Source organism: Malus domestica, chromosome 05, assembly GCF_042453785.1.
Source record: "Malus domestica chromosome 05, GDT2T_hap1".
Lineage (NCBI taxonomy): Eukaryota > Viridiplantae > Streptophyta > Magnoliopsida > Rosales > Rosaceae > Malus > Malus domestica.
Genome location: NC_091665.1, coordinates 23,243,748 through 23,262,165, shown reverse-complemented (window position 1 = coordinate 23,262,165; position 18,418 = coordinate 23,243,748). Strand labels below are relative to the sequence as shown.

Here is an 18,418-nt window from a genome sequence, read left to right as displayed (position 1 = left end):
GGTTGAAAGGAGTGGATGTGTTGGGTGAAATGAGTGGATGTAGTGGTAGGTGAATGTGTTGGGTGGTAGAAATGAGTGGATGTGTTGGGTGAAATGAGTGTGCTAAAATGGTTATTTATAGGGAGATGATGATGCACAAACTTCAAATTTCGTCCATTCCTTTTGCTCCAAGCATAAGCTATCCATTCCATGCCAAAAAATGCTCCAAAATGCACTTCTTTGCCACATTAACCCTTTGGACCTACAAACACACGAAAATAGCTTAAAATACATAATTAACTAAGAAATAACAACATAAATGCATGAGAACAAGCTAACTCAGTCGCATAAATATGCTTCTATTAGGTGACTAGGCGGTCTAGGTGCCTAGGCGAACTAGGTGGATTTAAGTAAATCTATTATGTTTCGTGTAAATAAGTGTCCCGTTTGCACTTAAAATATATATAATTTCATCATAAACTCCAAAATATAATGACATATAATTATGAAGTATTGGAACATAATGAAAACATGAGGAACAAACATGTAGTGTTTGTTCATTTAACTATTCAACAAGTCTCTTCCAATTTATTGAAAAGAGTAAAATAGAAAATGAAAGTTATCTATTTTCTGTTTAAGTAGTTGCAACCTAGGCAGGTGCCTAGGTAGTCTAGGTGGGTGCCTCATCAGGTCTAGGCACCCTTTCTTAATTTTCAAATGCTTAGGCATTAATCAGGGCGGTGGCCAACAACCTAGTGCCTAGGCGGCGCTAGGCGAAGATTTTAAGAATAGTGGTTAAAAGTGAAGAGAAATACCACTAGACTGCAGTACTAAGTGGCACTGCATGGCTTAAGATAGGAAACATACAGATATTACAAAACAAGCGATTGCAAAAGGAACCTTGGTGATTGAACCAAAAATAGTACGAGGCATATCAAAGAGGTTATGCTTGTTCCTGATTTAGATAAAAACTTGCTAAGTGTAGGCGAAATGCTGGAGCATGAATATTTCTTATTGTTTAGAGATGATAAAGTTGAAATATTTAAAGATAGAAGCCTTGAAAGACATGTGGTCGCAATACAAATGACAGGAAACATATGTTTTCCTCTCATCATGAAGGATATAATGCCATCTGCATTGAAAGCAATAGCTGAAGAAGACTCTCTAGAGTGGCACAAAAGATTTGGTCACTTGAATTTTCAGAGTTTGCATATGTTGGCTGATAAGGAAATGGTATTATGCCTATCTAAATTGAAGAAATCAAATGTTGTCTCTGAAGGATGCATCGTAGGAAAACATCACTGAGAGGCATTCAATAACGAAATGACTTGGAGAGCAAATAAGCCATTGGAGTTGATACACTCTGATGTATGTAGTCCTATGCAGGTCGCTACACTTGGTGGAAATAGACACTTTCTGATATTTATTCATGACCATATCAGAATGTGCTGACTATATTTCTTGAAGCCTAAGTCAGGCATATTATGTGTATTTAAAAGCTTTAAAGCTATGGTTCAGCTTGAAAGTGGTTATCAAATTCACAAATCGAGACGTGATTGAGGATGAGAATATATTTCTCTAGAGTTTCAAAGCTTCTGTGATGATCTAGGCCTTGAAAGGCAACTGACAGTGGCTTATTCCCCTAAATAAAATGGTCTTGCTGAGAGGAAGAACATGACCATTATTGAAATGGCTAAAGGCATGTTACTTGATAAGAATCTACCTTATGATTTTTGGGGAAAAGCTTCTAACACTACAGTATATCTTCTAAATAGATGCCAACTAAAGCTTTGCAGGACAAGAATCCATTTGATGCATTTAGTGGTAGAAAGCCAAGAATAAAACATCTCAGAGTGTTTGGCTGCATTTGTTACAATCATGTTCCTGGACAACTGAGATAAAACTGGATAAAGCTTCTGTGAAAGAGATCTCTGTTGGTTATGCGAAGTTGTGAAAGGTTACAGTGTTTGTAACTTAGTAATCAAGAAGGCTTTTGTGTCAAACAATGTTATATTTGATGAAGAATGTGTATGGGACTAGAAAGCTGAAAATGCAATTGCCATGACATTTTCAGTGAATTTGAACCTGAATGAGAAGGAACAAAAATAATCCCATGAAGAAGGTGTATGGCCGGTCACCCTCCTATAAATACCCCACGCATCCCACTAAAATGCTAAACCATTTTGCTGCCCAAAAACTCCTAAGAATACATTCTTTTAAAAATAATAACTTTGGTATCAGAGATTCTTCGGCCAAAGCCTTGCCGTTCATCGTGGGCGCGTGAGGCTTTTGGCCTTAATCGAAGGTGTTATAATTTTGTAGGTGCATTTTTGTCAAATTAACATACAGCGGAAATTTGCATCCACAATAGTATAATCAAGCACATCATCACATAATGATTCCTATTACACCAATTCCAATTTATCAAAACCAAAATTGAATAACAACGCATACAATAACCGAAATCCAGAGTGAGTATGCTAGCAATATAGTTTTCCTGCTACTAATTCCTAGAAAGGCATATGACTATAAATTCGTACTACCTCTTCGAAACGCATGAAAAAGTAACGTCCTGCATGTCACAGTCATACCACAAGGTGTGTGCTAATTTGTGGAGTTTAAAAGAGGGAAACAGGTGAAGACTGAAGAGGTATAATTTATTTGTTTTTAATTAAACACCTAAATGGCGTTGCTTTGTTGGGTGCTAGTTGGACACCTGATTGGGCATTAGTGCCTATGTGAGGCATAGGCGGACTAGGCAGATTTAAGTAAATTATTATATATTATATAAATTAGTGTCTAATTACAATGAAAAAATTATACCTAAATTAGGAGTTTGGGTTTATTTAACATACAACATATAAAAATGTTAGAATTTTTGCTTTAATTAGTGTCTTAGTAATTTGATGGTATGAAATGAAAATTCAAGTAGTAGCTCACTATATTTTGAAAAAAGACATTGCTTTTAGAAACATAGTAGACTTTTCCTTTCTATACTTTTTCACAATCATTGCCAACAAATTTTGTATAAAAAAATATTTCTTTATTGTTTTATCAAACACATTTAATATTTTAATTTTTTAATAAGCTATATTTAAAAAAAAAAAAACATCACAATTCCAGACCAAAGCTAAAAAGCATAGGCTAAGTGATGTAGACATGCAAGTGGTGACTGATGTAATATATTTGGTGCCACACCTCCCGATTTTGTTGTCGGCATATATATATCACCTCCCAATTCATAAGGGCTTTAGTGAATAGTATTAAAGGTGGCAGAAGCTCATAGGATGACAACCAAAGAAGACAAAAATTTTACTTTGCCACGAGGGAGAGAGAAAATGAGTCTCTCTGCATCATCTTCTTCGTTGGGACAAGGAGGCTGCTCCTCCTTCAGCAAACCAGACCTCATTTCCGATAGAACTAGAGGTGTGGCAGCACAGAATATCAGACTCCTAGGCTTCTTTCCGGCTAGAAGAGGGGCGGCCGTCCTCTTTGCGCCATAATAGGTTCGCCCTTGATAACAGGACGCTTTCAATATTAAAACTCTAACAAGAAGAAAAAGATCAGGATTTAATTCAAAGATTAAATTCTTCAACCTTATCGGTTATGTACTTACATAAAGAATTCAGGTCATAAATTTCTACTTTTTTATTGGGTCAAATAATTTTCTACTGTTTGAACAAGTCTCTGTAGCTAGCTGGAGCCTGGCGCATACGAAAAATCTCATCACTGATCGTCAATATTGACCTTCAGAAGTTATGGCTTCAAGTTGACTCATATTACATTATTAAACTCGTCCATACTCAACTTTTTTATATTGACCTTCAGAATGGGTATTGGGTATTGAAGCCTTCAACAGTTCGCAGACATAATATAAAAATGCAGATAAATGACTCTTTCTTTCCGAACGCAGATAATATTTTTCTCTTGTTGGAAAACTCAAGGGTATTTGATCATTTCAGATTAAGATGAGATCGATCGAAGAGTTGTCTACTTTATCTTACTTTTAACATAATCACAAGTCCTACCTATTCTTAATCTCAATTTGGATATCATATAGACAAAACACTGTTCAAATTGAAGACTGTTTAGTCATCTAAATGTATCAATATAATGAATAGTTCATTATAAATCTTTTACTTGGTGTCTAAACCGTCAATATGATTCATAAATTTAGATGACTAAATGATCTCAAATTCGAATAATTCTTTTTGTTTAGATGATCTTCAAATAAATATTAAGAAACTGAACCATCCCAATGTAAAATTTGTAGAACATGTGCATTCCTCGTTGGTGGAATGCAAGGATTATCCATTCTTTTACGTACATACGCAACTTTTGGGTTCATGAAACGGGAAAGGGATTCTCTCCGGATCCCTTCAACCAATTCCACCAATCCGGACTCTTGAAATTTGATCAAACGACTAAAAACAGGGCCCCTTTAAAAGTTATAATAACTTTAGCCGTTTGATCAAATTTTAAGGGTCCTGATTGGTGGATTTGGTGGAAGGGAACCAGAGAGGATCCCTTTCCCATGAAACGTGCTTTCTTTTAAGCTGCAGACCATGACCTGGTCTTTAAACTAGGACTTCAAAATTCAATTCGAATTTTAACCCTTTACTATTCTCATGAGCAAGTACGTGGACACCATATCCCTTCCTCCCTTCCTCTATATAAACCCCATGCAGTATTCCTGGAAGAGACAACTTAATTATCACGATCGATATCAAAATTCCCAAGTTATGGCAATGAAATATTCAAGATCTTTGCTCTTTGGTGTGCTGCTACTCATTGGCTTTGCATTGACAAATAGCAAAGCTGCTAATACGGATCCACCTGTTCATTGTGAATTTCTCAATCGCAACAGTTTTGAACCAGGGTTCATATTTGGCACAGGTTCTGCATCTTACCAGGTCAATATATATATGTATTATATATATATCTTCTGGGATTATTTACCATTTTATTGGTATATTTTATACATGCATGAATTATAATGTTGACATCTTCCTTACGTGTGTGGTAGTACACTTACAAATACGCATGTATGTATATTTCAGTATGAAGGTGCAGTAAAAGAAGATGGAAGAGGACCAAGCATATGGGATACCTACACCCACAAACATCCAGGTCTGTATTTTAATCAATTGGTAATATGAAAAGTTTAGCTACTTCATTTCAAAGGAGTATAATTAGCACCTCATTCTTTTCTTCATGAGGACAAGTATACCTAAAAAACTCCAACCCCTCTGATAACCATGCACTTTGTTGGGAGACAAATAGTACGTGGTCATGTGATATGTACAGTATATGTATATACTTCATCAATACGCACGCACATAAAATACTTTGCATATGATATGGATTTCACCATTATGTTTTTTAATAAGTGCAGAAAAAATCACCGATGGCAGTAACGGAGACGTTGCTATTGATCAATATCACCGCTATAAGGTCTAGAATCTCATCACTTTATTCTCTTGACCGTTTATACTTGAAGGGCACATGTTAACATATTAAATTGGAGCCTTTATAAAAAACACAATATAATGAGATCCTCAATATTTAATTTTAAATTTTTTTCTTATTATGATATATATCCTTTTGTCATTCTAGGAAGATGTGGGGATTATGAAGGATATGGAGTTGGATGCTTACCGATTCTCTATTTCATGGTCCAGATTATTACCAAGTAAGTTGCTCCACATCCTCATATTTGGTTGGGACCAATGTCAATATATATTGTGCATAAGAATTATTTGTCCTACGAGAAAATTATTCTCTTTATATACTTTTAACTAAATTAATGTGATCGAGTTATCTACTGTATAACCCTTATTTTTCTTGTTATTTTTGTTCTAATTAGATGGAACGTTAAGTGGTGGCGTTAACATAAAAGGAATTGATTATTACAACAATCTCATCGATGAACTCCTACGCAATGGTTAATCATCCTACCTTAAACAATTATTACATGAATTTTTAGAACATCATTCAATCAGACTTTTAATTTGATTTTACTGATCATGTATATATAGGATTAAAGCCATTTGTGACACTCTTTCATGGGGATGTTCCCCAAGCTTTAGAAGATGAATATGGTGGTTTCTTAAGCCCTCGTATTGTGTAAGTGAACAAAATTTATTCTCTCAGTGATAATTTGATAAAATACATACTGATATTCGTAACATAAATGTGTATCTACAGCGAACATTTTAAAGACTATGCGGAACTTTGTTATAAGGAATTTGGTGATCGAGTCAAGCACTGGTTCACGGAAAATGAGCCATATACTTTTAGTTACATGGGTTATGCTGTTGGTACTCAAGTACCGGGACGTTGCTCTTCTTGGCAAAACCTAAACTGCACCGGTGGAGATTCAGCCAGTGAACCATACTTGGTGGCACACCACCTTCTTCTTGCTCATGGAGCAGCTGTAGAATTGTACAAGAATAGATATCAGGTTCTATAACTTTTGTTCTTTTTTTTTGGGGACAGATTATTGGCTCCTAATTGAGAATTCTATATGAATCATTATTATTGAGTTGTAATACAAGAGGGAATACTCTCTGTAGTGAGATAATCTAAAGGTTGTATCTTTTTCCACAGCTCCTATTTGTTCAACCAAAATTCATATTTTTGTGTAGGCAACTCAAAAAGGCTTGATAGGGATAACATTGGTGTCAGACTGGTTTGAGCCTGCTTCAGATTCAAAGCAAGATAAAGATGCTGCCTTACGATCTTTGGATTTTATGTTTGGATGGCAAGTGTCTTATTAAATTATATATCAACCCATACCTAGCTAGCAGTACTCTTTATATATAATAATATAATTAGGCTAATATCCGGAATTGTCATGTTTTGTAGGTTTTTGGACCCATTAACAAGTGGTGACTATCCACACACCATGCGATCAATTGTTGGGAAAAGATTGCCCAAATTCACAAAAGAACAATCCAAGTTGCTAAACGGATCATTTGATTTTCTTGGAATAAATTATTATACTGCTAGATACACAAGTAGTGCACCCAAGAACAATTCACTACCGGCAAGCTACGTAACAGATTCTCGTGCTGATCTTACAAGTGAGTGCAAAAGGAAACTTAGTTTGAATAGCTTAAGTTCTTTGTACTTCTTTGCCTAGTTTAACTTCTTAATTACTTTAATTATATTCTAATATTTACACCAATTGTATTCTAATGTTTGTAAATATTGTGGCAGCTGAGCTTAATGGAGTACTCATTGGTCCACAGGTAAATATCAAATTTATCATTTTGAGCTATTTGCATTTGGAAGAGTAGTGTTTTTTTCCCCAACATTTACGTATTATCTTCAAATGGTGTTGCAGGCTGCTTCGGATTGGTTATATGTATATCCAAAAGGAATTCACGATCTTGTGCTTTACACAAAGGAAAAATATAATGATCCACTCATTTATATTACTGAGAATGGTATGTAATACAAACTTTTAAGCCTTGATTAATTGCAAAAGTTTCACATATTTATAGTGGTGTAAAATGAAACTACACGTTTTCTTTTAGTTTTAGAGGAAGAAACCAAATTTAATTTTTTGTGTGTAATAATATGCACATAGGTGTATCAGAGTTGAATAATCCAGAACTATCACTTGAAGAGGCCCTTCATGATACCAGTAGAATTGACTACTACTATCGTCACCTGTGTTACCTTCAAGCGGCGATCAAGTAAGTAGTTATTAACAAAATGATTAAGGCTATATACTGCCTAGCCTTCTTATGTTATGGTTATTTAATCATTATATTGACCTAACCCATTTGTACATTTGTGTGTGTGTGTGCAGAAATGGCGCGAAAGTGAAGGGATACTTTGCATGGACATTGTTAGACAACTTTGAATGGACTTCTGGATACACTGTCCGATTTGGTTTAAACTACGTGGATTATAAAGATGGGCTGAAAAGATACCCAAAACTCTCAGCACACTGGTTCAAAAATTTGCTTAAGAAGAATAAATTCGAAGAAAGCTATAGTTCATTATAAACATTTGAGTGGATAATTTTTTTTTTATGTATTTATATTTCAATTCCTTATGCATTTGTATTTCCTTGCAATAATGTAAACATTCTTGAGATTCAATAAAGCTATAAGTCCTGTGAATGCTACAATCAAACCTTTCTCTATAAACGAATAACTTATTTGTAGTCATAAAAAGTTTTGGTCCCTGTTTGGGTTTAGGAATAAATTTTACATTGTAATAAGTTATCATTTTAATAGGTCCTGTTGTAAGGAAACTCAGTTCGACATAGTAGTAATTGTTAATAGGGAACTTTAACGAAAAAGTTCTGGTACTGTTCACTTTAACAAAAAACCACAATTTTACACTAAAATGTCAATCATGGTACTATTCACTTTACCTTTTATTTTTTCGTTATCGTTAAAACTCAAAATTTTCAAGTTTTTTTCATTAGTTTTCCTTTGTTAATAAGGACAATAATAAGCTACGCCACAAATAAAATTTAAGATGGAATAATTTTATTTTTTTTATTTATTAATTTTTTTTGAGATAATACTGCAGCTTTGAGCTTGCAGGTACGTATGTAAAACCTTGTTAATATCTTTTTGTTGAAGTCAAAATATTTCTAACTCCTCAGGAGAATCATCTTGCCTTTCTTGCCTAATTGTATTAATGATTATTTTTTCAATTAAAGCGTACTCTACTTTTTACACAACTGAACACAAATGTTTTCAGTTAGCTGACTTTGCATATGACTTTGGGTTACATGACAATTTTGATAGAAGAAAAGAAAAAGTGTACGCTTGAATTGGTCGAAGATTGTATTGTACGTATTTGTCAAATTTACTTAGAAAGAAGAATTAAAGAGTTTTAAAACTTTTGCTATGTATTATAAACACCTATTTTTAATTCTTTGTTGAACATAAGGATGCTAATAGATTTGAATATGTTCCACCTGTTTAACACGGTTTTAAAACAGATGGCATCACACGGGCTCAATTGCTTGTAAGAGACTATTTACAAATAATGTTGATGCACAAAATAAGTGAGACTATGGAACGACGTAAAGTGTCAAGTTTGTTACCTTCTCAAAGTTAGTCCCGTCACCTAGTGAGGATAATATGTAAAGATATAGAGGGTAGATGAGTTCTAATTAATAGTGAAGAGTTTACACAATACACACGTTCAAGCATGAAATTGGTTCCAAGTGAAATATCCTGTAATTAAAATTCTATATATGCTTGACTGGCTAGTCATCAACACTAGTCAACAAAGATCACGTTTGTTAATTAACCAGCAACGGAAATAATCAATTTAAAAACTAGGTTTACAGACATGTCCCTAGTTAACTGAGGTCCAGTCTAGTATAAATGCAAATCTTGATAAGCTTAGATGCATGGACAAGTCTATATGCAAGTCAAGATGATCATCTATCATATACAAGATGTAAGAAATAAATCCAGGGAAATCAATAATACACACAGGATGTTTTTGGCTCGAAAAAAGTCACCTCTAGGGTTAAAAACTGGGGGCTTTCCATTGAGTCCAATCCACTAGTGAAATCAACATTCTTACAATGTAACCACACAAGCTCAATTCCTAATTCCTAATCTATGGAGCAACTTGTACCCTTGTGCAACCTTCCCTTTCACGAGATGGATTCCTTCAGTCTTCAGGAAGTGGCAACTCCTCCTGAGCTCTTCATCTTATGGCACCGAAATCAAATCAACTTATGCAAATGATGTTATGATGAAGTTGATGGCTAGTCAGTTTCAACAGTCACACACTTCAAAAGATGAAACTAAAGTGAATCCAAAAAGTAGTCAGCTCAAAGCTTTGAAACTAGAAAAGCTTGACCTAAATCAAAGATCAAAATCACGAAAACAATGCCACCCTAATATGCAATGATCTGGATAATCAGAAAAATATAAATCTCCTAGCCAAGTTGAAAAGAACCCTAGATTAAATTTTTATAGTGGGGCTTTGTTTTAGACAAGACGGGGGACAAGAAAAACCACGTGTCATGTGTACAAGCAAACTGGAAAAATCTAAGGCTGAAAAATCATTTTCAATAAAAAGCAGTCATATGGCTCATGTGGGTTGTCTTAAAGTGTGTGCCCAACTCGCGTGATAGCAACGAGAAGTTTTGACGACATAGAACCACTAGACAAAATGAACTGGAAATAATGACATCAAATACATAGGAATGAACAAACCTTTGATGAGAGAAGTTAAGCTCTTGAAGTGATATTTCCAGCAGCATGATCCCAAAAGTTGCAATTTAACCCTAAATATAACGAGAACATGTGTGGTACAATTGATTACATTTAACAAGGGAAGCCAAACAATAAAACTAGACTTCACAAAGCACAATCATTATGAGTGAGTTGTAATGACGAGTTTAAGTACAATAATGGCATTAGGAATTAACTGTAGGAGAACGGTCGTCTTTTATAGTTGAGGAGAGTCTTTGGCTCCCTTTCGCGGTTGATATGGTACTCTACGAGTTTTATTTGATGTTGACACATTTTGTGTTATGATTGGTCTCTTGATTCAACGTCCCTCCCTTCTTTAATGTTCCAAGGTAACGAGGATTGCAAAATACAAGAGCACTGTCATGATTATCCATATCACCATACCAATTTACCAGGTTATTTACACAATAGATTAGATTTCAAATATGCAAATAGGTGACAGTCCATTAGCCTTGGCATGAAAAAGTAGGGATACCAAGATCTAATATGCTACGAAGAAAGCAACGACGTGGTTTAGTTAAAATATTACCTCCGTACCTTTAATGGTAACTCTTTGCAACCATTGATGCTTTATCCTGTGGGGACATTAGAGTCACCAGTAGACAGTTTGCCAACCTGAAGTGTACGCGGAGAATTGCGAATGCCATTGTAATAAATTTGTGATTCTATCATTTATAAAGAAATTAGCGATAATGATAATGCAAATCTCTATCGTAAGTAGCAGCGATCTCTCATGTAGATCAGAAATTAATGAAATGATTTGGAAGCTATGTCAGTTATATAAAGTGTTCAAATAACTTCCGAGTCCAAGCATTTTTCAGCATGGTTATTACCTTAAGGTTAAGTTCCCTCTAAATACTGGTGTTGAAAAGGCTTGTCGCAAGCCAATTGCATGTCACTAGTACAATGCAAAACTACTTTGTGCGACGAAGGATCTCTTTGCGCGACGCATATTACTCTTTCGTCGCGCAAACCCCTTTTTTTTGCCAAAAATATTTTTTATTTAATTTTTAATAAATATTGTAATTAAATTCTAAACAATAATTAATAAACCAAGAAAAAGTATTTAATTATAAAATATATGAAAATGTACCTACAAAATGTTCGAACAAAAAAGAAAAAACTACAAGAAGTAGTCTTCTAGGTTTTATACATCAAGCTACTTGGTATCGGTTGGGCAAAGGAACTGGGAGGTCGAAGGTGGAGCAAGATCAAGTGCTGGCATCGGGATTTGGAGACGGAACATCTGTGAGGCCCATACAATAATACTCATCTGCTCGCCCTCAGCCGCAAGTTGACCTTTTAGGATTGTCACTTCCTCCTTCAAGGCATTGACCTCTCCTGTGGTCAATCTGGAAGAGAAGGCACCCGTCTCACAAACCCGCGCCTTTCCCATACACCGAACAATAAAAATATAACATTAGAAACTAATCATTTCTTGCATTTGAAACTAATCAATTAGCACCCAAAGTAATATCATATCCTTTCTTGCATTTGTTCACATATATATAAAAAGCAGTAGTGCAACTATAGAAACAATACTAATTAAAGATGTCAACTATACTTTAAACCAATGGGATCAGATGTTCCGTTTATGTGTATCTTGATTATTGTGGTCGCAAGTTAACATGATGAAAATCAATTTAATCTGTCGTAATTTTATTTGTCGTAAAATACATGTAAAAAGGCAATTCTAAGTAGACATATACTTGATGTCTATCCAAAAGCTATCTTCAAACACATTGACAATATTCTTAGTGCAGTTATTAAATTCTATACTTGCAATCTAACTAAGAAAGCTTTAATTATCATGGCCTATCTGACATGGACAAATCAATCATCAAACATAGACAGTCCTTATGCAACTAATTATACAGCACGGGAAGCATGACTTAATCAGTAAACAAACATACGCAGTCCTTATGCACAAAGAAAAACTGTAACTACAAATGTGAGAACAATCATCGTGTTAGAAATCATTTATCAATCTTAAATAAGTGTCCATACAAGCAAAGTGTTGGCAACAAACCCCGTAGACAAAGATTAGAAGCACAAGTGTAAGAAAAAGAAAGCTGGATAAGTTACCTTCTTCCCATTCTCATCCATGATAATCATGATCAGCAACAATTGAACCTGCATTAAGAAATTTGACTCTCATACAAAGAGAAATAGATTCACTAATGCCCAAACTCAATACAAGCAAACGAAGAGAGAACAATCTCAGAACTTACCAATCTGGAAAGAGATCCAAGGGTAGCACATGAATGGAGATTATAACACATATGCATATTTAAGACATCCAATCCCTGCAGAAGACAGATCAATACAAAACATATTTGACTATTTGACATGACTATCATCAGACTCTTCTTACGATACAGTGAAGCATCCAGCTTCAGCCACAATCCTCTTTTCATAAACTTCATATAAAAAAGAAAAACCATGTGATAAAACTTAGGAAATGAGCCATTTGATATGAGCTGCCCTCTTGTTCTGAAATATGAGCTGCCATGTGATAAAACTTAAGAAATGAGTCATTTCTCACTTAAACAAATGCAATATACAGATTAAGGGAACAAAGGCAATACCAAAGTTCATTACATTTAATAGTTCTCAAAGCAAATTAAAAGCTTAAGTACATGGAAGATAAGGTTGGCTTGTAGCTACCATTTCAAATAAAAGTAGTAATTCAATGATTAAATTGATTGATATCATGATAACATCATAAAGCTCATAGCTAGCCAGCTAAGCTTAAGTAAATGGAACAATTAATTACTACAAAACCAGGAAAAAAATATCTATTTTATGTCTCTTAACACAGCACTAAAATGCAGCTAATAGTTATTCTAATACTCAGAAAATCGAATAATACATCTGTACATACAAGAACCCTCAAACAAGTATGAGCCTCGTCAACTATATATCTCTTACACGGAGATAACAACAAATGATCCAAAGCAATCCAATTCTTTCACCCTTTACCCTCAACTCACTCAGATTACCCCATAAATTTACTACAACCCCACAAAACCATAAATCTACAGCAACCCCCAAAAACCATAAATTTACATCAACCCCAGAAATTCATAAATTTTACCACCCCATAAATTTACAGCAACCCCCAAGTCACACTTTGGACCTAGAATGGGGTAGTAAAACTGAAATCTGATACACAAACTAAAAATTGAAATCTGATACACAAACTAAAATTGAAATTTGGACCAAATAAAACCCTAATTATCATATGTTGAACGATTAAAGCAAAAAAAAGCAAAACATTGAGAGAGATGGATGTGAAGGGACCTTTGGAATTGAGACGGAGTGAGAGAGGAACGAGATGAGCAAGAGGGAAGAGAGAGACCAAGATGAGCGAAAGGATTCGTTTCCTTCATACAAGTAGCTAAATTGGGGAAAAATATAAATTAAAGATTGAAACTTTAGTTGAATCTGAGAAGAAGACAAACCGGATTACCTGAGATGAAAACTGCCCAAAAACGCCGGCAATTCTTCCCAGAAACCGGATTTACTGAAATGAGAAAGTTAGTGAAAATTTGTGAAGAAAACTGCCCAAATTTGTGAGAAATTTGTTAGGAGGAAAAAAGGGAGAAAGGGAAATTTGTTTGTAGATGGGCGAGAGTGAAAAGAGAGACCGAGTGGAATAAGAGCAAAAGGATCGACGTTTTGTCCAATAAAAAAAAATTGCAAAAATTTATAAAAAAAGCACCTATTATTTGCAATTGTACCGCCAAAAAGTGTCTTTGCGCGACGCATATCCTTGCGTTGCGCAAGTTATTTATTTATTTTTAAATATTATAAAATTTATTGAAAATGTGACTTTAGTTCTTTCAAATTCTTTTTTTTAACATAAAACACAATAATATATTTTTCTAATAAAAGCCCGATCCGAACTACAATAATAAATTTAAAGTTACTTAATAAATGTATATACCATTTAATCTCTTAAGTATTATAACAAAATAAATAAAATTAAAGCTACTTAATAAATATGTATACTATTGAACTTGATGGGATACGCATTCTATAAGACTAGTTTCAACGATTGAACCATCAAAATTGTTTGTATATGCTTTGAGATCGCATACATCAAAATTGCAAACAATAAACATTTAGAGATCAAGTAATGGAACAAAACTTTTCGATGGATATAAAAGAAAAATCTTGATTTAACGGTAGTTTTAACTCCAATTTTGATGATTTTTTATATCTGCACTTCTTGACCTTATATGAATACAATGAACTAATTCGATCGTCAACTGAAAATATTTACACTTATAGATACCACAAAATATTATGTTCTACTAAATGAAAGTATAAATAAACTCTAAGTGTTAGTGAATCTATTGTTTTGATGGGATACGCATTCTACGATACTAGTTTCAATTATCAAACCGTCAAACTAGTTTGTATATGCTTCGAGATAGCATACACCAAAAATCGTAAAAAATAAACATTCAGAAATCAAGTAACATGACAAAATTTTTTTACGATTATAAACGAAAAATCACAATTTAACGATAGTTTTAACTCCGATTTGGATTATTTTTAATAGCTACACTCCTTGACCCTATATGAATACAATGAATGAATTCGATCTTCAATTTAAAATGTTTACACTAGTGGATACTACAAAATCTTTATGTTATACTAAATGAAAGTATAAATAAACTCTTAAGTGTTAGTGAATTTATTGTTTTGATGGGATTCGCATTAAGTGAGACTAGTTTCAACGATTGAACCATCAAACTTATTTGTATATGCTTCGAGATCGTATACAACAAAAATCATAAAAAACAAACATTCAAAAATCAAGTAACGGGATAAAACTTTTCGACGGTTATAAAAAAAAATCACGATTTAACGGTAGTTTTAACTCTGATTTTGATGGTTTTTTACAGCTACACTCCTGGATCCTATATGAATACAATAAACTAATTCGATTGTCAATTTAAAATATTTACACAAGTGGATACCACAAAATCTTATGTTATACTTAATGAAAGTATAAATAAACTCTAAGTGTTAGTGAATCTATCATTTTGATGGGAAACGCATTGTACAAAACTAGTTTCAACTATCCAACCGTCAAACTTGTTTGTATATGCTTTGAGATCGCATACACCAAAAATCGTAAAAAACAAACATTCAGATATCAAGTAACGGGACAAACATTTGCGACGGCTGTAAACAAAAAATCACGAATTAACGGTTATTTTAACTCCGATTTTGATGATTTTTTACAGCTACACTCATTGATCTTATATGAATACAATGAACTAATTCGATTGTCAATTTAAAATATTTACACTAGTGGATATCACAAAATCTTATGTTATACTTAATGAAAGTATAAATAAACTCTAAGTATTAGTGAATCTATTGTTTTGATGGGATACGTGTTTGTACCATACTTGACCAATCCCGAAACTACCGAGCACCGGCCAACGCTATACTGTCAAGGACCCAGAAGAGTTCCCCTCCGACCAGGAGGCCAATCACTACTCGACATGTGTCAAGATTAGAAGCCAATCAGAGCGCAGCACGTGTCGACATCAAGAACCAATCATAACATGACACATGTCAATGTGACAAAGCTACAAGTTTTTCTATAAATAGGGGTCATTCCCCCACAATATTGCCTAATGCCATTTGTGTTAAATCATTCACAAGAACTCACTAAATTGAGAGCTTGATCCTTTGTACTTGTGTAAGCCCTTCACTACTAATAAGAACTCCTCTACTCCGTGGACGTAGCTAATTTGGGCGAACCACGTACATCCTGTGTTTGCTTCTCTGTCTCTATTCATTTACGTACTTATCCTCATTAGTGACCGAAGCAACCAAGCGAAGGTCACAAAACCTGACACTTTCTGTTGGTCCAAAGTCCTCACAGATTTTGTGCATCAACATTTGGCGCCGTCTGTGGGAAACGACACTTATTCCTACTCTCTTCAGCTGTGTCAAGCTGGTTTCTATCATTCGTACACTTTCTTTTGACCAGGCATCCCTCTCCAACATGGGAAGCGAAGGAAGCCACAGCACACAGAATGACACCCCCCTTGCACATAGTGCGAAACAACGAAAGAAGGAAGGAAAACGAGTTCTTCTTCAAGCTAAAGTCGATGAGTTGGAAGCTCAGAACAACAAGATAGCAATGAGGAATGAGGTCCTCCAGGAGCAATATGAGAAGCTCTTCGAGACACTCCACGAAGCTAGGCAAGCTCAGACACGCGAGCTTGTTGCCCCCGTGGAAGTCAACCATCAACTGGGTGCCCTCCAACATGGAGGGTCACATGCATTCGACATAGATATCCCTGATAGGGAACAGATTACCCCTCGACTTGATAATCAACATGAGGCTTCTCTTAACCCAGTTGCTTCGACCTGAACCATGAGAAGTGGAGGGAGACACCTCTTTGCTGAAGGGGCAGAAGGATCGAAAGCCGTCTTTCGCGATTGTCGGGATTTCCTGAAGCAACGTCGAGAGAATTCCATCCATATAAGCTCAAAGATTAATGACCCAAGGATTTCTGAGAGACTCGGTCCCCTGCCACGGCCCAAGCCGGCCACCAATTTGGGGAAGGGGCAACAAGTCCTAGAGAGACATGAGGGTACAGGGGACTCAGAGGTGTTCCGACAGACATACCCTGGAAGCCAGTACAGCGAGTCCAGGGAAAAATCACATGGCCTTGATCAAACCTTCCTAATTCCAAGAGGAGATGGAGATTTACGAAAGAAAGCTCCAGTGACACATAACTCCGCTCAGGACCCCCTTGTCCTACAACTTCTTGAGGAAGTAAACAAGTTGAAGGCTGAACGTCAGGCTGAAATACCTGACTGGAACCAACCCAGGCCTGGCCCTCTGACAAGGAGGATCCTCAACACCCCCCTTCAAGCAAAGACAAAGCAAAAGCTTGGCTTGCAACTTTATACTGGAAAAGAAGACCCGATTGAGCACCTTAACCTCTTTGAGTCCACCATGGCATACCGGATGCACACCGACGAAGAGCGATGTCTTCTCTTCCCCTCCACCCTCTCTGGTGGAGCTCTAAATTGGTATTGTCGTCTTACACCTGAGACGGTAGACTCATTTGAGGAATTGAGGAAACTATTTGTTTCCCAACACATTTTCCAAACCGATCGCTTGCACTCTGCAGATGACTTGTACACTATCCGCCAGAAGCCAGACGAGTCATTACGTATGTATGCTGGCCGCTTCAGCCATGAATACTCCCGGTATGCCGAGGCAGACGACAAGACTGCCCTCAAAGCCTTCACGGCAGGCCTACGTGATTGTTTCTTTAAATACATGATCAATGCCAATACTTGGAAGACTTACTATGAGGTGATGGCGCAGGCTTATAACCATGCCTCCGCCGAGGCAAAGACATATCATGTTTGCCGAAGCTTTCAGGGCACTCAGTGTAGATGAACACTTGCTCGATCGCTCGATTTCTCCTCTGATAAGCTTCTCCGGTGATATCGTGCAACCCTTAGGGAGCATACATTTACCCTTTACTATTGGTACAGGCCCTTACACGGCTACCATTACCACTAACTTCCTAGTGGTCAACTGCCCGACGGCATACAATGTCATCTTTGGGCGCACAGGCATCAATGATCTCAAGGCCATGGTATCCACACATATGTTGTTGATGAAGTTTCCAACCCCTTTCGGCAATGGGTACATCAGGGGAGATCAACTTAGTGCTCGATCATGTTACAACACTTCAGTCAAACAACAACACCTGCCTGTCCCCAAGGAGACTCTCTTTATACATCACCAAGTCGTAAAGACCAGTCCAGATGAATCCAACTCGGGTCTTCAGGATGGCAACAGTCAACCCGACGACCCTCGAGATGACTCATTCACCCAGCAAGCACAACCCGCTGAAGAGTTAGAGAAGATCTCTATCTCCAAAGACCATCCAGACCGCATGGTGAATATTGGCACCACATTGTCACCGCCCCTTCGATTAGCATTGATATCTTTTTTGAAAGAGAACACTAAAGTCTTCGCCTGGTCATACGAGGACATGCCAGGCATCTCTCCCGATGTCATCTGTCATCGTTTGAGTATTGACCCCAAGATCAAGCCGGTGAGACAGAAGCGAAGATCTTATGACGCTGAACGATACGAGGCAATGAAAGCAGAAGTTGAAAAACTCAAAGGC

The 18,418-nt window shown here is 36.0% G+C and overlaps 2 protein-coding genes across 8 annotated transcripts; one reads left to right on the top strand and one right to left on the bottom strand.

Annotated features, from left to right (window-relative positions):
- The first annotated feature begins 4,700 nt into the window (after positions 1–4,700).
- LOC108172368 (beta-glucosidase 12-like) lies at positions 4,701–8,116 on the top strand. The gene is made up of 13 exons (XM_029098511.2): positions 4,701–4,892; positions 5,040–5,109; positions 5,375–5,433; positions 5,596–5,671; positions 5,846–5,923; positions 6,018–6,105; positions 6,187–6,442; positions 6,627–6,742; positions 6,847–7,064; positions 7,201–7,232; positions 7,328–7,430; positions 7,574–7,682; positions 7,799–8,116. Exons 1-13 carry the CDS (start codon positions 4,722–4,724, stop codon positions 7,995–7,997), a joined length of 1,575 nt encoding a protein of 524 aa, XP_028954344.1. The 5' UTR covers positions 4,701–4,721; the 3' UTR covers positions 7,998–8,116.
- Positions 8,117–11,274: 3,158 nt separating this feature from the next.
- On the bottom strand, positions 11,275–13,901 carry LOC139196453 (uncharacterized). 7 transcript variants are annotated; one of them, XM_070822407.1, is made up of 5 exons: positions 13,699–13,901; positions 13,530–13,612; positions 12,458–12,731; positions 12,312–12,359; positions 11,275–11,613 (listed from the first exon to the last, which is right to left on the bottom strand). In XM_070822407.1, the coding sequence occupies exons 3-5, from the start codon at positions 12,668–12,670 to the stop codon at positions 11,386–11,388; spliced, it is 489 nt and encodes a 162-aa protein (XP_070678508.1). In that variant the 5' UTR covers positions 12,671–12,731; positions 13,530–13,612; positions 13,699–13,901; the 3' UTR covers positions 11,275–11,385. The 7 variants fall into 7 exon arrangements, with proteins under 7 accessions (XP_070678508.1, XP_070678511.1, XP_070678507.1 ...); XM_070822410.1 differs by having other exon boundaries at positions 12,458–12,532; XM_070822406.1 differs by having other exon boundaries at positions 13,530–13,626; positions 13,699–13,877.
- Positions 13,902–18,418: the final 4,517 nt, after the last annotated feature.

What these genes read in the sequence shown, in the direction of transcription:
- LOC108172368 (XM_029098511.2), top strand. Translation starts at nt 4,722, where the DNA reads ATGGCAATGAAATATTCAAGATCTTTGCTCTTTGGTGTGCTGCTACTC. An exon ending in CTACACCCACAAACATCCAG is followed by an intron (nt 5,110 to 5,374) that starts GTCTGTATTTTA and finishes TAATAAGTGCAG; the next exon opens with AAAAAATCACCGATGGCAGT. An exon ending in CATTTATATTACTGAGAATG is followed by an intron (nt 7,431 to 7,573) that starts GTATGTAATACA and finishes ATATGCACATAG; the next exon opens with GTGTATCAGAGTTGAATAAT.
- LOC139196453 (XM_070822406.1), bottom strand. Translation starts at nt 13,618, where the DNA reads ATGAAGGAAACGAATCCTTTCGCTCATCTTGGTCTCTCTCTTCCCTCT. An exon ending in TTGGATCTCTTTCCAGATTG is followed by an intron (nt 12,360 to 12,457) that starts GTAAGTTCTGAG and finishes TTCTTAATGCAG; the next exon opens with GTTCAATTGTTGCTGATCAT. An exon ending in TGGATGAGAATGGGAAGAAG is followed by an intron (nt 11,614 to 12,311) that starts GTAACTTATCCA and finishes TGTATGGGAAAG; the next exon opens with GCGCGGGTTTGTGAGACGGG.